Genomic DNA, 18,940 nt, shown 5'->3' with positions numbered 1-18,940 from the left:
AGCTTGATGGTTGCCGTGTGCTCCCCATGTTCAGAGACAGCGGTCCTCAGCACACCTGTTCTCAGCTTCTGATCTGACCTGTGGCTCCTTTCCTGCATGTTATTTCTCATTCTCTAACTCCCAAGATCTGACTCTGTCCAATGTTCTGTCTCTCCAGTGGATGCATAAAAAGATCCAAAAATAGATCTTTCAAAATAAAGAGGTGCATTATGAAATGGTGAACACTTGATATTTGGCCCAGTCATTAAGTTGCAAATTCAGTTTCTCAGTATTGACACCAAAGTTGTGCTTTTTTGTTGCTAGTTAGCAATTGATAGAATACTCAATGATGATCATGCATTGGGTGGCATTAGAACCCAACTTAACACGATCATTTTAGCGTGCGTTGCGCAAAAGTCAATTTGGTCATAAAATGATGTTAATTGACGGTAGCTGCAGCTATGACTACAGCGTCTATAAGCAGGTTAAATGATTTTTGTCTTTGCACAATCCACCATGGGAGTCCTGGTGGGGTCACAATCACTGTATCTACATGCTGTGTAGACTTCAGTAGTCCCTGATGTCTTGTATACCTGTATATGTATATATGTGTATATGTATACATGTATAAGTTGCTATTGAAGATGATTAAATAATGGCGAATGCAAAATGACCGTTGCCCTCAGGTACCCTCCATGTTGGAGCTTTAAATAAAGCCAAGTTATAACAGGGAACTTGATTCATGACCTAGAGTGAATTCCCCATCTACTTCCAGTTTCTCAAGAGCTTGTGATCAGAGGAAAGTTTAGTTAAGCATTACTTAATTCTGACCAAAAAAATAGAAGGTTTCTACGTTACATGTACATGAATGTACATGGACATGACACGTTTGCATGTTGTGTGTGCCGTGCATTTGTGGAAAAGGGTCTGAAAACTTGGACTCCTCTTTGGTTTTCCAAGCGCCACCCTTCACACACTTGCAGCCCCATCTGTATACAAGTGTACAGACCAAACATACAGTTATCTGACCCACACACACCCACACCTTGTGACTGGCCAGACAGCCCGCCAGTTTCATGAAATCTTTCCTATCTGATGCAGCCTTGTGTTGAAAACATGCGTCACTTTGAGCTGATATCACACAGTCAGCGTCTCAGCAGCTTCCTGATTTTCTTTTAACTCATCTTGATGGACTAAGTCTGTGAAAAACAAAGCACATGGAGTCTAAGGCACCAAATTCACTATTTTTATATCATTTAACATAAACTAAACACAAATTAAAAAAAATACAAATTAACATATTGTTATCCAGTAGTTCCTGCAAATATAAGGCTAATGCAATGCCTGAATATGTGTAAGCTTCATATTGTCTTTAACAGACTCTGTCATGTTGCTTAAATTGATGATTATTGGTGCAACCAAGCAAATGAATAAAAATCCAAAAGAGGTACAGCTGTAAATGAACTTTTAATAATCCTGTAACAGCCAATACATTTACATTAGTAAAGGAAAACCTCACATTAGACAAATTAAATATTCATAACCTATCTATTGATACCTTTACATTCTTGACCTTTTAACAGCACTCCTCAGTATCAGAACCAAACAAAAAAATAAATATTAAATACCATAAATAGGCTTCATTACTCTGATGTACCAGTCACCTTTATACTCACTTATATTTTAAAGTCTTTATCAAACACATGGGTATAATTGTTGTTGAAAGTAGATCCTTTAGGGCCAGCCTCAGGTCATCCTCAGAAGTAGAGTGTGTTTATTTGTATCCTTCTTCTGTTGCCGCACACTTTGCTTTTCAGAGTCCTCAGCTCTTTTGAAACATTTGCTAAGAGCTCCTTGTAGGTTTTCAGCACCGCACATCCATAGACTTTCTGCTGGAACACATTCTGAGGTGGAGGTAGTTCTGTCGGCCCCCCAGCCGGCTCAGGGATGGGAACATTTGGGAAGAGGGTCTGATAGAAGAGGTTTACAAGAGTAGCCAGATTCCTACTGTGAGTGCTGACACGGGTTAGCCTAGCCAGCAGCGGGCTGGTGGGCAACTGTAAGTCCGTCTGCTGCTCGTACACACGCTTGAAATGTGGGACGAAGGCCTGGAGGTGTGTGTAGATGCTTACTATTCTCTCTGAGGGCTCCAGGCCTGAGATGTTGGGGTCAGGGACGCTGGAGACAGACACCTTGCAGAGGAGCTCTGATATTTCTCCTTGGGAGGCTTTCTGCAAACAAAGCATACAGTATAAATAAATCCACATATTTTAAAGAGGAAAATGAACATCAAGCTTATAAAGAAAGTAAAAAGGTCAACAAAGCAAATAATAATACACAGCAGATTTATGTCGACACTCACATATGTTTTGATTAGGTCAACGGATTCCTTCTGTATGAGTCTGGTGAGCTTCAGAGTCTGTTGCAGAGAATTCCCACACTGCTGGTTTCTGCTTGCTGCCACAGTTTGGGTTGAATCAACAGCCATAATCAGCAGGAAAGAGAGTAATGCTGAGGAGAAAGGAAATTGGTCAGTTTAGGTTCTTCTACATCCCGTCGGTCAGGGGAACTTCAACATAAAGCCACAAGTTTAGGGCAGAAGGGATAAAAATAGGATCTTCTATACTTTAGGTGTGTTAAAAAAGAAAAAAAAACTCACTTCCAATATATTTAAGGTTTAAATTGTACAAACATTTAAAGGCTGGAAAAGGTTTAAACATATGTGAAACATTGCCAGCCTTTTTGGATTTTTCCAAGAAAACCTTTTTTTTTACTTTATTTATTCTGAATATGAAACTTAAAAACATGAAAATTCAAACTGAAAAAGTCAGACTTCCAATGAAGTCACACAAAATGACTACAACTGCATGCACAAACACATTTATTTAGATATAGTTCTGTGCCTTTTTAAATAAGAATACTTAAATAATTATAATAAAACTTACTTGTTACTGGTTCCATAAACTGTGTAAAATGCATATTCTTTACATGACCATTCATTCTCCACTCGGTATCACAGGCAAATTGCGAGGACTGGTCATGATCACACTCCTTTAAAACTTTTGTAAAAGACAGAAACCACACATTTGTCATAGGAGGAAATGACGTGCACTTTGTGAGGCAACCAAATTTACCAGAATTTCCTCCTTTTTTTCACATGCACATTTTTTTTCTCTTTCTGTGTTTAACACATGGGTAACGTCCCTACATGCCTGGTGAGTGAGAAGGCATGTAGGGACGTAATCTTTTTGCTATTATGTCTGATTAAACAGTGTAGCATTTTTAATGGAACTTCATTTTTATTTGTTCATGGAAATATACAGTATAGTATACAGAATATGTACTTTGAAATCCCTGGAGAGATATTTTCTGCTTTATTTATACAAATGTCAGACGACTGAAATGATTGAAGGATTTAAGGTCAAGCAACCTCTGACACAGTTTAGTGACATGATTTCTATACTGCAATCTAGGGAGTGTGAGTGAGAGGGTGAGTACATGTTAATTCAGTTCAACACATACAGTACACACATTCAATTAAAATATTAAAGCGGTAAATGTACCTCAAAAATTGATTTGATTAGGGTGATTAAAACATAAAACATGCATGCAAAGGAAGACTTTTGCATTATTTATTTTTTTAAATCTTTGTTTTATTTGTATATTTCAAATGAAGTAAAAATGTGAAATAATCCAATGCCCGAGAAGTACAGTATTATTGGTGCATCCTTTTGTATTGACAGGTTTAGTCACTTTATTTTGAAAAAAATAAATCAATTTAAAGATTACAACTGCTCCTCGGACCTTGCATGTCTTTTTGCAACATTATTTCGATGTGGGCATCCAAGCAGGAAGCAGCCAGGGTCAGCGGAAATGCATTTCTCAATCACAAACTTTTACAAGTGCGTAAAGGGGAGGGTCTGCTTGGTCAATGTAGGTGATGTGTCAGTGTAATGACGCCACCAGCTCATGCCTCTGACCTGCTGTGCTCAAGGAATCTGATGATGATTTAAAGATGACATATGATGACAGTATCTCATCCTCAAGTGGTTTGTTTGGGCATAGGCTAATTATGTAAGATACTATGAGGAAATTATCACAAACTGGGTTTTTCAAGTGTTGTCTAATCTGGAAAAAAAAATTTCATTGCAATCATAACACTGTGACATGATAAACCAGCCTTCTTAAATCACAAGGGTTAATTGGCCCTTCTATGGCTTGCCATTTTCCTTGTGATGTCACACAAAGAATGGGAAGGTCAATGAATGATCATATGTAGCCTATTCTCATTCGTAAATCATACAAATGTATGGGAATTTGAATTTTACAGTTATTCTTGGTTGTAAAAATTGTGGTAGAAATCTGGAGAGACGTTTTGGCTATCTAAAGGAACCCAACAAAGCTGGTAGCCTATTAGACAGCAGCAAGCGCTGAACCACTAACTACCTAACTAATGCTTGATAGGCGTACAGTGTTAATCATCTCACCACTACTTAATTTATGAGAAATTCAAAGAAAAATGGCAGTAAAACTCTGACAATTTTTGTAAAAAAAATCAACAGATTTGATGACTCATTAGTGTTAAACAGCAACGGTAAGCACTCAACCACTTATCAGCTAGTTCTAGTATGTGTCTACAGTATTTACTTAAATGTTTTATCACTTCTTGTTTCATGAGCAATTGAAAGATAACTCAAATCTGGACGAACATTTTCAAAATGAAGAGTACAAATAAACTATATATACAAATACATTTAATCAGTGATGATGATAAGGTCATCTTTCAAAGTAACTTAACAGAGCTAGTATTAGACTTAATAGCTATTTTTTCATCGGCGGTAAAACGTCATTCCTAACTTTACAATTGCAGCTAATTTCTCGCAAAATAGTTAAATCCTGGAGGAAATATGTGGCTTTAACTTAAATATTGGCTGATGTCCCGCCAGGGTTTTTAATGCTGCCCAGTAGGGAAGTGATGAAGTGATGAATTGATAATTGATAGTTATATTATCTGCTGTCAAAAACACAACATACTGACAGTGAACTTTTTACCTTGAATGTGAGGTAAGAGGACAATGGCTCACATACATATGAAGAATCTAGCTACTTATCTGTGCATTTAAAAATGCCCTTTAATAGATGATGTGATCTTGTATTATTTTGAAGGGCATCAAGCCTTTGTCTTAGGCATGATGCATTGCTGTCAAACCACAACTACTTGACAAAACTGTAGGAACTCAACACACCACAACCCCTGTCAGCATTACTTCAGGTAAAGCTTACCGCTCTCCTGCCACCCTCGGGGCTTTCCAGTTACCCCAGGGGATATTAAAGAGGGGTTGTGGTGAGGAGGGCAACTGCTGCAGATGTTGACAATTCAAAGGAAATTGTAAAGTTGGATTCCTTCCAGAAAATACAGAACAGGCAAGTTTAAAAAGTCTTAAAATCAACACCTAAATCAAACGCTTACTGTTAGAAAGCCTAAAAAAACACGAATGCTCTTGAACTTCCTTCTCACCTCTTGTTCCCCTTTATGGTTAAGGCTGCACGTTTGTTTGTAGGTTTACAGTAAATCATCACAAGGAGCACAATATAGTTCACATAGGTCATTTTAACAAAAGAAAAGCAAAAGTGAGAAGTCCCAGACCACACAGAGTATTACAAGGAACTTAAACCACCAAAATAATAGTGTAAGAAAAACACTGGCATATGATTTGATGCAGGATGTCTATCGAGACTCCTTTTTTTTTCACAGAATCTCTTTTTATTTTGTCTTTGAACTGCACAGGAAATGGTGAATAAGGTTGTTTAGGAAAGTCCCCTTTATTCTAACGAAATACATCTTTGTAATAACATAAAATCCACACAATTGTAAGGTTCATATCTGTTCTGAAGCTCTCAGGCAAACCTCATTCAAGCACCCCAATAGCACTTTTATTTATGGAACCATTTGTCCGCAAAGGCTTCAGTTATACTTGACCAGACAAAAGGCCATACTGCATATGAGAAACGTTTTCATCAAATTTCAGAAAGTTTGTGAAAATGTAAAAGGCTGAAAAATCTTGAGGAGCCATTCAAAATTCAGAACACACTCTGGTCAAACATAACAAATTCAGAATTTAGGTTTCTGCATGTAAAACAAGAGTATTTAAATTCTATTGCCATCAGAAATTTAATGTCATTGTAATTCCTCCGTTTAAAATATAGATATTTTAAATACAAGGGACAGCTTTCATCTCTCAGCCCTGTGAGGAAAATGACCAAACATTAATACAAGTTGTGGCTTTCAAATGAAAAATAAAAACAGGCATCGATCCGGCTGAACGTAACAGGGTTGCATTCAAGACCACCACATTAAACAATGTTTCAAAAAACTGACCCGTGATAAAATAGTATTTATTATTCATACATATACTTCATTTTAGAGAGTGTTTCACTGCATGGGGTACTCTAAATACGTCATGAGTGTTTGAAAAACTTCGGACTGTTTTTGACTCATAGGGGGTCATAGAATGTTTTACATTTTGTAAAAATCAATTGTCTCTCTTAGTCTTAGACCGAAAACTACAAGGCTAAAGGTGATATTAGAAATTAAGCACCAAACAATTATCTTTCCATTCAATATAAATGGAAACATTGTGCAACCTGTTCAATGACCATTATGAACATGGCAAAAAATATGTAAATCTGATCATTAGACACTAATTACTCAAATGCAATCTGGACCCACATGTTGTTGTATTTGCTCTTTTAGAAGCATCGATCCCTAAAAGATCATCATACTGGTATTATAAGAAGTCTGTGGTTCCATTCACCAGCATTTATACAATCTGAGAGTCTAGTGATTCGACTTAGCGATATATTGAGCTATCGTATGACCATATCTCTATATCATGAAACAAAAACGAAGCAAAGTCTTTATTATTTTTAAGCTCTGTTATCAGTAATAGACCAAAGTCTCTGTATGTTCTAGCTATATTCTCATGTACAAATATTCATATCAAAAGTTATACAGCACAATTCTCACCATTTTTCCTTTACAAGAACTCTGATTAGTGAACATTTAATGATTCACAAGTTTAGATGAAACCAAAACAAAATGGTGCCGGCCTCAGTAAGTAAATCAAGAAATAAAATATAGATAGAACAAACACGTAACTTAACTCCGCTTCAGGCACAACTTAAAGAAAGGCAATTGTGAAATCATCATATCAAATATGGCGCTTATGTCCAGTATCCATAGGCTTGTAACGAAACAAAAACAAAAATGCTTTTATTTACAAACAGCTAAAATCTCTGACAGATTCATGCTTCACTTCACAACCTGAATTTGTCCTTAAAGTGCATGCAATTATAAGCAGTTTTTACCAAGTGGGATCTTGAGTTGTGAGAAGATAAATGGGTTGATCAAGCTTACGCCAATTGATCCTACATATCAAATTAAAGAAAAAGGTAAGAACTGTTGCCTAGAAAAGTGAGGGACCACAGTATACTGTATGCATAAGCACAATATGGAAGTATGACCATAAAAGAAGAGATAAACTCTGACTTTATCCAGTGACCCCATACAGTAATATTCACATTCAGAGCATGAAATCATTAGAAGAAACTAAAAGAACAAAATTAAAAAGACAAAGCAGCTTAACACCACGGGGGAAATCCGCAGCTCACATTCCACAATGTCCGTCCATGTAGCACACACATTTAGCATCATACAAACATGATGGGTTTCTACTTAAACATATCAAAGTGCCAATTTTACTAAAATTTCCTGATTTATTCATACCAAAAAGGAGGAAATGGCATGGAGGAAAGAGTCTGTTATTTTTAAACACATATGTTTTGAGTTACACTGACTAAGATTGAGTTTTATTGACATGTTGTTGTCTTTTGTTTGTTCTTTCCCCCTTCAAGTTTCACAAAAGAAGTTCTCATTGCATGTTAACACCTCAGAGTCAAAGATGCAAGATCTATGAGAGAAGAAAAGCAATAGAGAGTAGAGTTATCCGGCTTTGTCAACGTGGTTGTGACAAACGGTCATATGGACATGAAAAGCGGCATGGATATGTTGTCCTCTAGAGATAAATCCACTTTCATCTGTTGTCTTCTTTGGGGAAGTCCAGAGATCCCAGGCTGCCAAAGCCCAGGCTTCTACTTTCACTGTCAAAATTGTTCATTTCTCTGTCCTGACGCTCCAACAAGTGCTTAATCTTTTCAGTACGCTCCTTCTGAAGGGCTGCCAGTTCCTCTTCAATCTGTTGTCCAAGAAAAATGACAGTAGTTTCTTTTCTATATCGACACTTGATATGAGCATGAAATCATCACTGTAATATTAATATATCAATCGATAAGTACTCATCCGATTCTAGGATTTGCTGCTTTTTCTTAGCCTTTATGTAACAGTACTGATCATCTTTATTCAAAACACACATTGTACAATGTTACAGTCCAAACATCCTTTAAACATCCATTAACAATCTAACCAGCAGGTTACCATTATATTTCTCATGTATTTATTGTACTGTGTACGTACATTTTGAAAATTATACTAGATTTCTATTATTATGATTTTCTTTGCGGTGGAAAGTGTTTCTATGAATGGTGGTTGTCTATTTCTTTAAATATTCTCTTTAGCAAACAAACATTATGTTAGTTAGTAATTCCTTGATTAAGGATTTTTTACAGACAGTTGTCTGTGGTATTTGCAAAGTTGATCAAATGTCCTAGTCCAGCTTGTGGCAAAGGGTTTAGGACTTATCTATTTCTGTATTTGGTGAGGAGATGAAGAAACAACAACAAAGCTACCTGCTCTGGGAGGCAAGTGCTCTGAGCTAAATGTTTAGAAAAGCAGACAAGAAAAACCTACAGATAATAAGTAAAACCATGTTTGACCTCTTAGTTTAGTTTGTTAAAATGCTATAATTGGACATATTTCAACATGATAAGGCAAGAAGACATGAACGTGAAGCAGAGTTTTTGCAATATTGAGACGTTTACATAAATGTCAACCTTGTGGTTGATTAAGAGTTAAATAAATTCATCAGAATCAGAATTTATTCTTTGGAGATCATAGATATCCGTTGAAAATGTCATTAGAAATCCTCTTTCAGGGTGAATCTCTCGACATAAAGATAAATACTGAACATGTCAGACTTAGATTTGGAATTCTGAAACACTAACAATGAAAAATGAAATAAAAAATGCCTTTAACCCTTAGAATATTGTCATGACTTTAGCTTTTAGTATCACTGCATGAGAAAAACTCAGACTTTTGTATTTTGCCATTTCATTTCTAGGTTGTTTTTAAAAAAAATCCTGTTTCAATGTTCACTGCAGAGTTCTAAATGTTAAACCAGCTTTTTTTTCACCTGCCAGCAATGCAATGTGGGCTGAGGGTGAGAATCACATGGAAGGGCTAAATGGTACGACCCAACCAAACCATATTTAAAGACTGAAGATGAACATCCAACTGCTTACTTTTTGTCTGAAATTGAGGAAAACTGCTCTCCTCAAGGTTTTTACTGAACAGTATATGATTTTGAAAGAGAAAGACTTCAACATAATGAGAGTGAAAACTTGTGGTCCAGACTGACGCACATATTTTGATTTTATTATTTTTTTTGTTCATAGTCATGCCTAAATTATGCATTTAATGGAAAGTGTGATACATCATGAAGTAACCTCAGCCTTTGGGGTGCTGGTTTCAGTGAATATACTCCTCGATTCAAGAGAAGAGAGCAGCAGAACTGAGCGGGTCGTCTCTTCAGGACTTGAATTTGCACAGTGAGTCTGCACCATTTTCCTTCTCTACCTCACCTTGTCAGGTTAAATGAAGAAAAGAAACAAAAGTACCCTCAACAAAACTTAGTATTGGTATTAATGATCATTGTAAACCTCTAGGGGGCACTAAATAGTCATATCTACCATTGAAACTGCTGCTGCTGCTCAGGGTTCTATTAAGAGGTATCTTTACAGTTTTAATCCTTATGGTATCATTTCTTATAGAGTATGACATCATGCTGCATTTATATAAACATTTTAAAAAGTCTTCGAACTTAAACCTACCTTCTGTTCAAGGTGCGCTCTGCGTATGGACACCTTCTGCTCGAGTTTCTGCTGCTCTCGCTCGTGTTGGGTCTCCATCTGTGACTGGGTTTTTCTCTGGTAGGCGTCCAGAAGCTCCATCTCCTGCTTCAGCTGCTGCTTCAGAGCCTGGCACTCTGTTTCCTGCTCTGCGTCTAATCGCATCTACGGACCAAGAGACACAGGGGTAGTTAAAAACACATTTACTACAAGCACGGGTTGTCTTTCATTTATAAAACTACAGGTCAACAACCTCTGCAAACGATAAACGAAAAAAAAAGCTGGGGCATTATAGGATCTCCGTACCGCTTGTGAGGCCATCATCTCGTTGATGCTCTGCTCGTACTGCTCTGCTAGTATGGCCAGCTTCCGTGTCTGCTCCTCTTTAAGGCTCTTAAGGATGTTCTTATGGTCGCCTTTGGGAGAGACCTCCAGCTGATGGTTCCTCAGAGCTTTGTACTGCTTGTTCTGCACCTTGCAAGTGTCCTGGAACTGTTTCTTGATCTGCATCTCCAGCGTCTACATCAAGTTAATTGACAAATCGATGTTAAGGTTCCGTTCTGATGTTAAACCAGTTTTGTTACAGGTTAAAATGGATCTGTATATACTGTATATTGTAAGATACTGTATATTGAGCAGCAGCAGCATTTACAACTTGACAAAAGCTAGCTTAACAGTTAGATATGTGACTCTTTCCTGCAACTTCTCTCTTAAATTTGACTAATTCCACTTTGTTCTCAAGATACCCATATAGAGAAAAACAATAATAGTTAGTTTTTAATGCTTTTAAACATGTACAACTGGCCATATTTTTCTCAATTGAAGCTAAAACTAAGCAATAAGGTCAATAAATTAAGGACGGAGAGAGGATTTAAATTGGTCAAAGATATTCAAGTTCTCTCTGGTCTAATGTCACAAAGATAAATAGAGAACACTGGAGATCCACATTGAAGCAAAGACAAAGATGTGGGTACCTTGAGGTTTCTGGGCTGCTGCCGCTGCTCCAGAGTGTGTTTCCTGTGTAGTTCTCTCTGCCGCCTCCCATTGTATTCCTCCTGGTTTTCGAGCTCCGTCTGGTGCTGCAGCCTCATAAGCTCAATGCGCAGCTTCTGGAGCATCTGCAGCTGCCTGCGCTCCATGTCCTGTGTGGACTCGTCCTGCCGGATCATCAGCGCGTGCTCCATCTCCTTCTGATACCTCTTCTTGTTCAGCTCCTGAGACAGGGGATAGGCCGCAGTTTTATTTTATTTTTTTTAAAATGCGTCTGATGATCCTGATTGGTTCAACAATTGTTTTGGTCTTCCTCAGAGTTCTGAGTTAGGTCCTCTTTTTTAAAGTTCTAAATTTACAAATATGGTCTCCTTCTATAAACTGATGTAGATGACATGTATCTTTAATAATAATTAATGATAACATGTTACACATAAAATTGTTAATCACTTAGCCATATGTTATAGTTTGGCCTACAGCCTACAAAACCTTTTCAGCAACTTTTACACTTTACCCGCAACTTAGTTTTTCACAAGGGTGAATTATTATATTTTGATTTCATGTGAGAAAATATAATGTATTTAACCAACGGTTGATATGATTTAATAGTGCCGGCTTAAGCTCATTTGTCCACTAAATATTGCCAATTATTTAACAACACACGTCTCAAATCTTTGTTGGTTTGAGGTTTCAAATGTGAACAGTTTTTGTTTGTTATGTTTCATCTCACAACCCTGGGTTTACTTTGTGAGAACACCAAAAGTCCAACATCCTAAACTGTGACCATATCTACATTGTGCTCTGTAATGTAGGAAGCTACATTACCTCTCTGAGTTGCTCCTGTTCAAACTCGTGCTTCCTGATCAGACTCCGGCGTTTGAGGGCCCTGCAGCTGCGGTCATAGACCAGCCTCTGCTGGGCCAGCAGGTGAGCCTCTTCCTCTGCCTGAGAGCGCTGTATTGTTTCTTTGTGCCTGGACAGACGCTCCTGCTTCTCTTCCTTGGGTGTACAAGGGTCTTCACTCATCTCCTGTAAAACACACGCAAGCAAAGAGTTACACGAGCGTGATCAAATGAAGACAATCACTTACAACGTTGGATTCAATGTTCAACAGATAAAATCTTTGAAATGATAATTATTGGACAATGTTTGTTGATGACACTGACGTCTTTGATCTTATCTTTGCAAAGCCGGTACTCCTTTTTCTGATCCTCCAAGAAAGAAGTTAACTCTTTCTTTTGCTGAGCAACAATCTGTTGCTGTATCCTTCTCTCTTCTGCTGCAACTGACTTCATCTGTGAAGAAACATTCCAATATGAAAATACGTACCCTTTATTGATCTGTTAATAGTTTGACATGAAGTTACTTGAACCACTTTGCTGTTTCCATACCTCTTTGTCAGTTTGAGCAGCATGCCGTTTGGCCAGTCTTTCCAGCTCAATGTAAGTGTTGTTTGCATGTGTCTCTAATTCCTTCTGCAGCCGGAGCCTATGCTCATCCATCTCGGCCTTTAGCCTGTTCTCCAGGGCGATCAGCTGCTTCTGGTGCTGCCGCCGCATACGCTTATACCCAGACATCTGCTCCCGCAGCTCAAAGTCCTGCTCATGCTCCTGGATCTACCTGATGACCTGGGGAGAAGAAAAAAAAGGAAGATGGTTGATGAGTTAAGGTGAGACATTACATTACACAGACACTGCTTTTAAGGGACATACTTGGAAAAAAATGTAAAGTTCCTAGATTTAAAGTTCTTCAGCTGTTTAATTTACTTTACATTCATATATATATTTATCCAATGCTGATTAAAAAAGAGGCAACATAATTTAATCAATCTCATCAGCACCATTTACTGATAAATAGGCCTAATGATCTAGGTAACTATAAGGGACAAACTATGAACTAGGCTACATTTAAAATTTTAATGAACAAATACAGAGAAAAGCAGCGTTTACAACTTGACAAAATTCAAACTGGTGTTAGACATCTGGCAGGGATTCATATGGAAAAGATATATGCAACGCTCACACATGAAAGCAGAGGCAGAGAGGGAAGCTGAGGATGGAAAAAAATGACATCCATTAACAGGATGTGGTTGCCATGACTACAGATGTACAGCTGAGAACACAGACACCCCTCTCCTTCCCCTCTCCTCCTTACCCCCGCCGCCAGCACGCGCACATACACTCACTCTCTCACTTAATCAATCACACGCATGCACGCGCGCGCGCGTGCGCGATTTCATGCATAAACAGGGAAAGAGTATGAGCTGCGTACCAAAGATGCTGATTTGATGGTGGCAATGTGTTCACAGATCTTGCAGTCGAGAGACCGGCTCTTGTGAGAAGTAGGCCGCAGCTCTGGCCTGGTGTCCCTGTGCACAGCCTCATCCCTCACGCAAGCATGGTCCTGCAGGGGGGGAGGAAAAGGAGGAGATAGTGGGGCTGGGTGCTTCCCAGGCCCTCCGAACTCGCCGATTTTACTAGAGCTGCTATTATTGCCGAATCTCCCTGAATGCAGCACACATCCAGCTTTAAATGCATCCTTCCCCTGCTTGATCCCCCGCTACTGGCTACAAGTTCTTCCTGCGAGAGAAAAGGACATAGCCAAACAATTGCAAGCACCACCGAGAAGGCAGCTTCTAGATGTAGTCGTCTTTTTTTTTCCGGCGTCCCCCTTTTCCCAATGAGAAGGAACCAAACGGCGCCGGTGGAAAAAAGGGTGAATTATGCAATGCCTACCATTGATAATCGGAGAAAGATAACACAGGGTTGAATTTTACTGCCACTCTCCTTTTCCGTTTCAAAATGCAAGAAACGGTGGGGAGGAAAAACACTTTCCCTGTGTTCCAGTGGTTGCATGGAGTAGCATATTTAAAAAGATCAGATTCAGATAAGGCACATCCAAACATGGTTTTCCCTCGAAAATGTCGTTCGATGATCCGTTTGTATTCCACTTCAGTTTCTGTCCTACATTTACAGCGCACTTGGTCATGGTAGGTGGTTCTGGTGCCTTCTATTCATCTCTTTCCTCTGTCCCTCTTCTACACTCCCCCTTCCTTTAAAGAGACACCGCAATACTACAGCCTCCTCTCACGCTGTCTCCCCTCTTTCATTCCTACATACTGAGAAGATGTTTGATTTTTGGCCTGTTTGCACTAGTAATTTACATTAGTGTAACCTTTTTGAGATTATTCAGAACTATCACGTTCCACAGGGTATTGTGACATATTTCAGTGTTGTTGTTTTTTAAATATACTTTTAAATACTTATGTCATCCTATGTTAGGAGTAAAATAAGTATTCCATTGAAGTAATATTTGAAAGTGGGCATTTCAATAAAATATTCATAGGTTGTGAATGGACAGGTGCACTACCTGAATAACGCACCTGAAAAAACTGGTGTAGTGACACCATGTGATCAATCACTAATATATGTTGTGCACGTGCCCTCATTGGTTTCTAAAGGCAAGTTTTAAAGTCTATCTAAGAAGGTTGCCATGTTGAAAATGATATCTCAACACAACTTCCATTCAGCCTAATATCAGGAAAAAGAGGTAGAGTTGAGTCAGGGCTTAAGCCTCCTATCAGTTTGTGCCCACCTGACAGTCAAATCAGCCTGTTCCTAATATATCTTTTAAAAAATCTTAGCCTTAATATTATCATAAAAGCTATTATAACAAAATTCAACCCATAAGTCTTTGTTCTGGAACCTCATTAGGATTCCCGTGTAGGCTTTTGTAGTTGGCCTTAAATGAACATGCCTTTTTTTGCATCTTCTTAAGAAGTGCAAACAAGTGTCTGCTTGCCTTAATTTGATGTTTTCTCTTATCTACAACTAATGTGGTGCATACCATATTTAAATAACTCTAATACATAGATAATTTACTCTATTACTTACTGTCTGTAATTTTATAATGCCATTGCCTTGTGCCCATTTTAATGCTTGCAGTCAAATTGTGCAGATTTGTACTTTAAATTCCAGAAATCCAATGCGTAATATTTCAAACAATTGTTGGGTTGTTTCTAATCTTCATTAACCCTTAAATAAAATATCCAACTGCAAAAGTAGAGTTGTCTCAGTGTTCTTAGATAGGTGTTTATTCTTAAATTAAGCTTGCTGGCCACTTTTAAATCACTCAGTTGTGAAATGTCGACATTTTGCATCTTTGCAATGGTAGAAACATTAACATTGTGATTGATAACTTTGCCTTCTGACCCCAAAAAGCTAATCTATGGTGAGTGGCTGAGGGAAGTGGCTAAAATGTGATTAGCTGCTCTTCACCACTGTCGACTCAGAATTGGTAGCCTACTTTGGGGTACATCTTTGGATCAGAGCCTTCTGACTTGTTTACTGTAGCTAATATAAACTTCCTTTAGATGACCTTCTGCACAATTGCAGGGGGGTCCATTTTAAGAGTTCTTTTGACACACCATTTACTTTAGTTTACTTTCCTGTTCCTTCTGTAATTCAAATAATGATATTGAACTGTGCTGTCATAAATGATCTATTTGTTGACACTGAGTGAGTAAAAACAAAACAATCTACAGTATGTCTCGGTTCCTTTTGTATGTAACACTCAGGTAAAGCACTAGGTGTCACTGTTGACTTTTGAGTGGCTTTCATCAGATCTGCTTGGTCTCTAACGGTTCCCCTTTACCTTGTAAGCTGTCTTGAACTGTCAGAGCTGAATGATTACATCATCACAGTTTCCCGACTGCCAAATACCTTCATTTCATCGAGCTCCTGACAATGATGTCCTCAAAAACACTACATGACCACAGGGATTTCAAATAGACTTTTTAGGGGGGGATGATTTGGAAGAAATCTAGAGAGTAAAACATTGTACTCAAACAGAAAATAAAACAGCGTCCAAATATCGAACCAAACAGGACTGCTAGTGCCCTCTGGTGGTTTGGTAAAAAAAAAAGAACCTGATAAACTATGACAAAAGGAGCAAAGATTCATAAAGAATTAGGATTAAACTCGTATTGGTGCTCCATGAAAGAAATGATAAGTAAGAAAAGACAATAATAAAGAATGTATTTATTTATTTTCAAGGCAGAGGCTTACATGTGCTGAAGATAGAAAATGCTTATTATGGCTGCAGCGTTGTGCACATATCGGTACAAACTCAAAATAGATCTGCAGCTCTTAAACCAAATACAATGCATTTGTACGTTTCATTTTATACTATACTACTCTGATACACACAACCAGAATTACTTGTAATTTAATATCACCACAGCTCTAAAGTTCCTTCAAGGTTCTGCTTCAAAAGCTGACAAGTTTGTTGTTGTCGTTGTTGTTCTAAATAAAGACATTGAAAGTTCAAGGAAAAACATATTACTTCATGTTTGAAAATGAAGGTCATTCCAAGGCCATGTGTTCAGAGTCACTTCTGTCATTTTGCTCTGTGTGCATTTATTAAGTATTAGTCAGTACCTCTTAGCATGAAAACTTGAATGTCCTCACAGTAAATCTCATTGACTGTACTGTATAAAACAATGCTTACAAACAATTAAGCAACAAACAAAGAGGGCTACGTCTATGTAATTGTAGATCCAAAGTCAGCTCACTACTATCACTCTTCACCTTGTGTCTGTCTGATCTGCACTGGAATTACTATCTCATTGGTTGTTTCACTGAGGGACGTCCCAGGGGTGGGAGCCTCTACGGACAGCACGCCGTCACCAGAGAGAGAGGAGCTTATGTGCTGCAGGTCAACTCCCTGTGGCAGCCTTAAAGAAATAAAGAAGTTTATCACCATCGATCATTATCATCTCCAAATCACACACATCGAAAATCATCTTATCTTCTGATCTGTGGAGAGAAGAATCAACATTTTTAATGTAATGAAGCCCTGCAATTCACAAACAAGTTAATGTCTTGTGCAAATATGTTATCCTCTCAGGTCAAGAAGTTGCTATCTTGTTTGAGCTAGTTACAATCTTGGAGGAAAACACAATAGTTGTGTGTAAACAAAATCAGTTGTGTGTACAAGATAAGATAGGTAGTTTTCATGTATGCACAAGATAGAAAAGGATCTTTTAATACGACTTTAGGGGTCTACAGTCTTTCCTCTTTGCCGTATTATTTTGTATCGTCTATATAGACCTCCCACAAGTTTATCCACAAGGTTGTATTTCTATTATTTTCATATTACACACAACATCCATATTCAATCTCACAAGGATGTAAGATGATTTAAAGTTGTAAATTATTCTCAATGTATCTTACTTGTATTTCCTGGTGAAGCACCTTGAAACAGATCCATGCTCGTCCTGCTTTTCCTCATGATTTCCTAGTAATACAAATATAAACTTCAGTATGTGTACGAAGATTGTTAAATTATTAAAATATTTGTTTCACCTTTTACAAACAGCTTATGGAAAAACAATTTAATATACCTGAAATTTGCAAATAGCCCTCCTTGGTTGTGATGGTAATTTCCTCAGGTGAGAAGTGATTGACATCCAGTTTAATCCTCCAGCTGTCCTGCCCTGTTTGGATCTCTGACACTCCACCTGTCAGCTGTCTCACAGCCTTTTCATTCACCGGTGAAGAGCGCTCACCACAAAACGGAGGCAGAAGAGGAGTCTGTGTGTACCCAGGCCAGGAGAAGGATGCCATTCTCCTCTTCGCCCAGTCTAACCAGTCCAGATCACTGGGTTCAAGGAAAGGAGGGAGGCCAAAATCCTGTGCAAAAATGAGGTTTGGCTGAGTCCAGTTTGGGAAAGGTTCCCACCTGACATCTCGGCGAAAAATGGGACGGGATACTGTTTGATTTTGGTCACCCATATCTTAGAAAATCCGTTGAAAATGAAGGAGAAGGATGTTGAAACTGTTAGCCTGAAGCTCCACCTGCACAAATAAGTCTAGATTTATGAGCTGGAGCCTTAACAAAAAGCAGTTGGACAGAAAGTGAGCTTAAGGTCTGAGGAAAAGGCTCTTGTGCTCAGGCACTTTATATACCCAGCTGATTCATTTTGACACTTGTGATCTAAGGGTCGAGAATGATCTGTGGTGTTACTCCCTGGTTGCCCCGGGACCTGGAAAGGATCATGCTAATTATTTGTATTTTTATCTCTGGAGAGTCTGTGGCAAGTTGTTGGTGAGTGACTCTGAGGGCAACAAGCAGATGGATTATTCAGCACTGGCCTTTGCAGTCTTGTCACATACTAGTGCCCTTTGTCCAGAGAAATCACAGCCTTGTGTTGTGTGAGGGAACAGCCAGGACATTCAGTAACGCAGTAAACAACACAGATACTTCCCGTTTCTAAAGGCACGGTTGAAAGAAAACACTCAAGACTAAACAAAATGCTCATGTGGTGTTTTGTATGGGCATTTAAAATGATAAGGTCCTGTTTGTTTGTTTGTTTTTTAAAGAAGAGGAACTGGATGAGTGATGTTGTTGAGTGATTGTGAGGAATTTGGCATCTATAGAGCTACGACCTCATGTGTTATGTTGTACACATATTGACCCCAGCCTTCGAGATATAAATCAAACCATTCCCCATCAGAGAGAAATGTTATTTATTAATGTGACATTCCATCAGTGTTCATCCAGCACAGTATTATGCAAGTTGGAAAAATATTGAGCAAAGCATAGTAGAAATACAGAATATATAAATAGAGTAATGATGCTTGAAATCCGACAATTGCCAACACCACCATCTTATCTTAGCATGTTCATTCAGTAAAGGCTACAAATTCACAAAAAAAACCCAACATATATTTGTCCAAATTAAGACAACACAAACTAATGCACTCACCTTTTCTGTTTTTTGTAGAGTACCAAAGTTTCCATGATGACAATCATTGTGAGAGCTCCTGTGACTGAACCATCTCCAATCCCTGCAATATTACCTGAAAAATAACAAAGATGTTTTGTT

At 38.3% G+C, this 18,940-nt stretch overlaps 3 protein-coding genes across 5 annotated transcripts; all 3 read right to left on the bottom strand.

Moving 5' to 3' along the window:
- Positions 1-1,427: 1,427 nt before the first annotated feature.
- Positions 1,428-4,095, bottom strand: m17 (IL-6 subfamily cytokine M17). Of its 2 annotated transcripts, XM_079364448.1 has the most exons (4): positions 3,784-4,095; positions 2,925-3,038; positions 2,342-2,490; positions 1,428-2,210 (listed from the first exon to the last, which is right to left on the bottom strand). In XM_079364448.1, the coding sequence occupies exons 1-4, from the start codon at positions 3,803-3,805 to the stop codon at positions 1,737-1,739; spliced, it is 759 nt and encodes a 252-aa protein (XP_079220574.1). In that variant the 5' UTR covers positions 3,806-4,095; the 3' UTR covers positions 1,428-1,736. The 2 variants fall into 2 exon arrangements, with proteins under 2 accessions (XP_079220574.1, XP_079220573.1); XM_079364447.1 differs by having other exon boundaries at positions 2,925-4,095.
- A 1,688-nt stretch (positions 4,096-5,783) lies between these two features.
- taok3b (TAO kinase 3b) lies at positions 5,784-14,242 on the bottom strand. 2 transcript variants are annotated; one of them, XM_079364446.1, is made up of 9 exons: positions 13,788-14,242; positions 13,324-13,631; positions 12,444-12,680; positions 12,219-12,347; positions 11,878-12,081; positions 11,037-11,276; positions 10,369-10,581; positions 10,045-10,227; positions 5,784-8,234 (listed from the first exon to the last, which is right to left on the bottom strand). In XM_079364446.1, exons 3-9 carry the CDS (start codon positions 12,627-12,629, stop codon positions 8,073-8,075), a joined length of 1,317 nt encoding a protein of 438 aa, XP_079220572.1. In that variant the 5' UTR covers positions 12,630-12,680; positions 13,324-13,631; positions 13,788-14,242; the 3' UTR covers positions 5,784-8,072. The 2 variants fall into 2 exon arrangements, with proteins under 2 accessions (XP_079220572.1, XP_079220571.1); XM_079364445.1 differs by having other exon boundaries at positions 13,324-14,242.
- A 1,837-nt stretch (positions 14,243-16,079) lies between these two features.
- LOC306837123 (heat shock protein beta-1-like) lies at positions 16,080-18,091 on the bottom strand. The gene is made up of 3 exons (XM_079364644.1): positions 17,456-18,091; positions 17,286-17,349; positions 16,080-16,786 (listed from the first exon to the last, which is right to left on the bottom strand). Exons 1-3 carry the CDS (start codon positions 17,844-17,846, stop codon positions 16,630-16,632), a joined length of 612 nt encoding a protein of 203 aa, XP_079220770.1. The 5' UTR covers positions 17,847-18,091; the 3' UTR covers positions 16,080-16,629.
- Between the last annotated feature and the right edge of the window lie 849 nt (positions 18,092-18,940).

The sequence above is a fragment of the Symphodus melops genome (genome assembly GCF_947650265.1).
Source record: "Symphodus melops genome assembly, chromosome: 16".
NCBI lineage: Eukaryota > Metazoa > Chordata > Actinopteri > Labriformes > Labridae > Symphodus > Symphodus melops.
The sequence above is the reverse complement of the archived record's forward strand: the minus strand, read 5'-3'. Positions and strand labels throughout refer to the sequence as shown.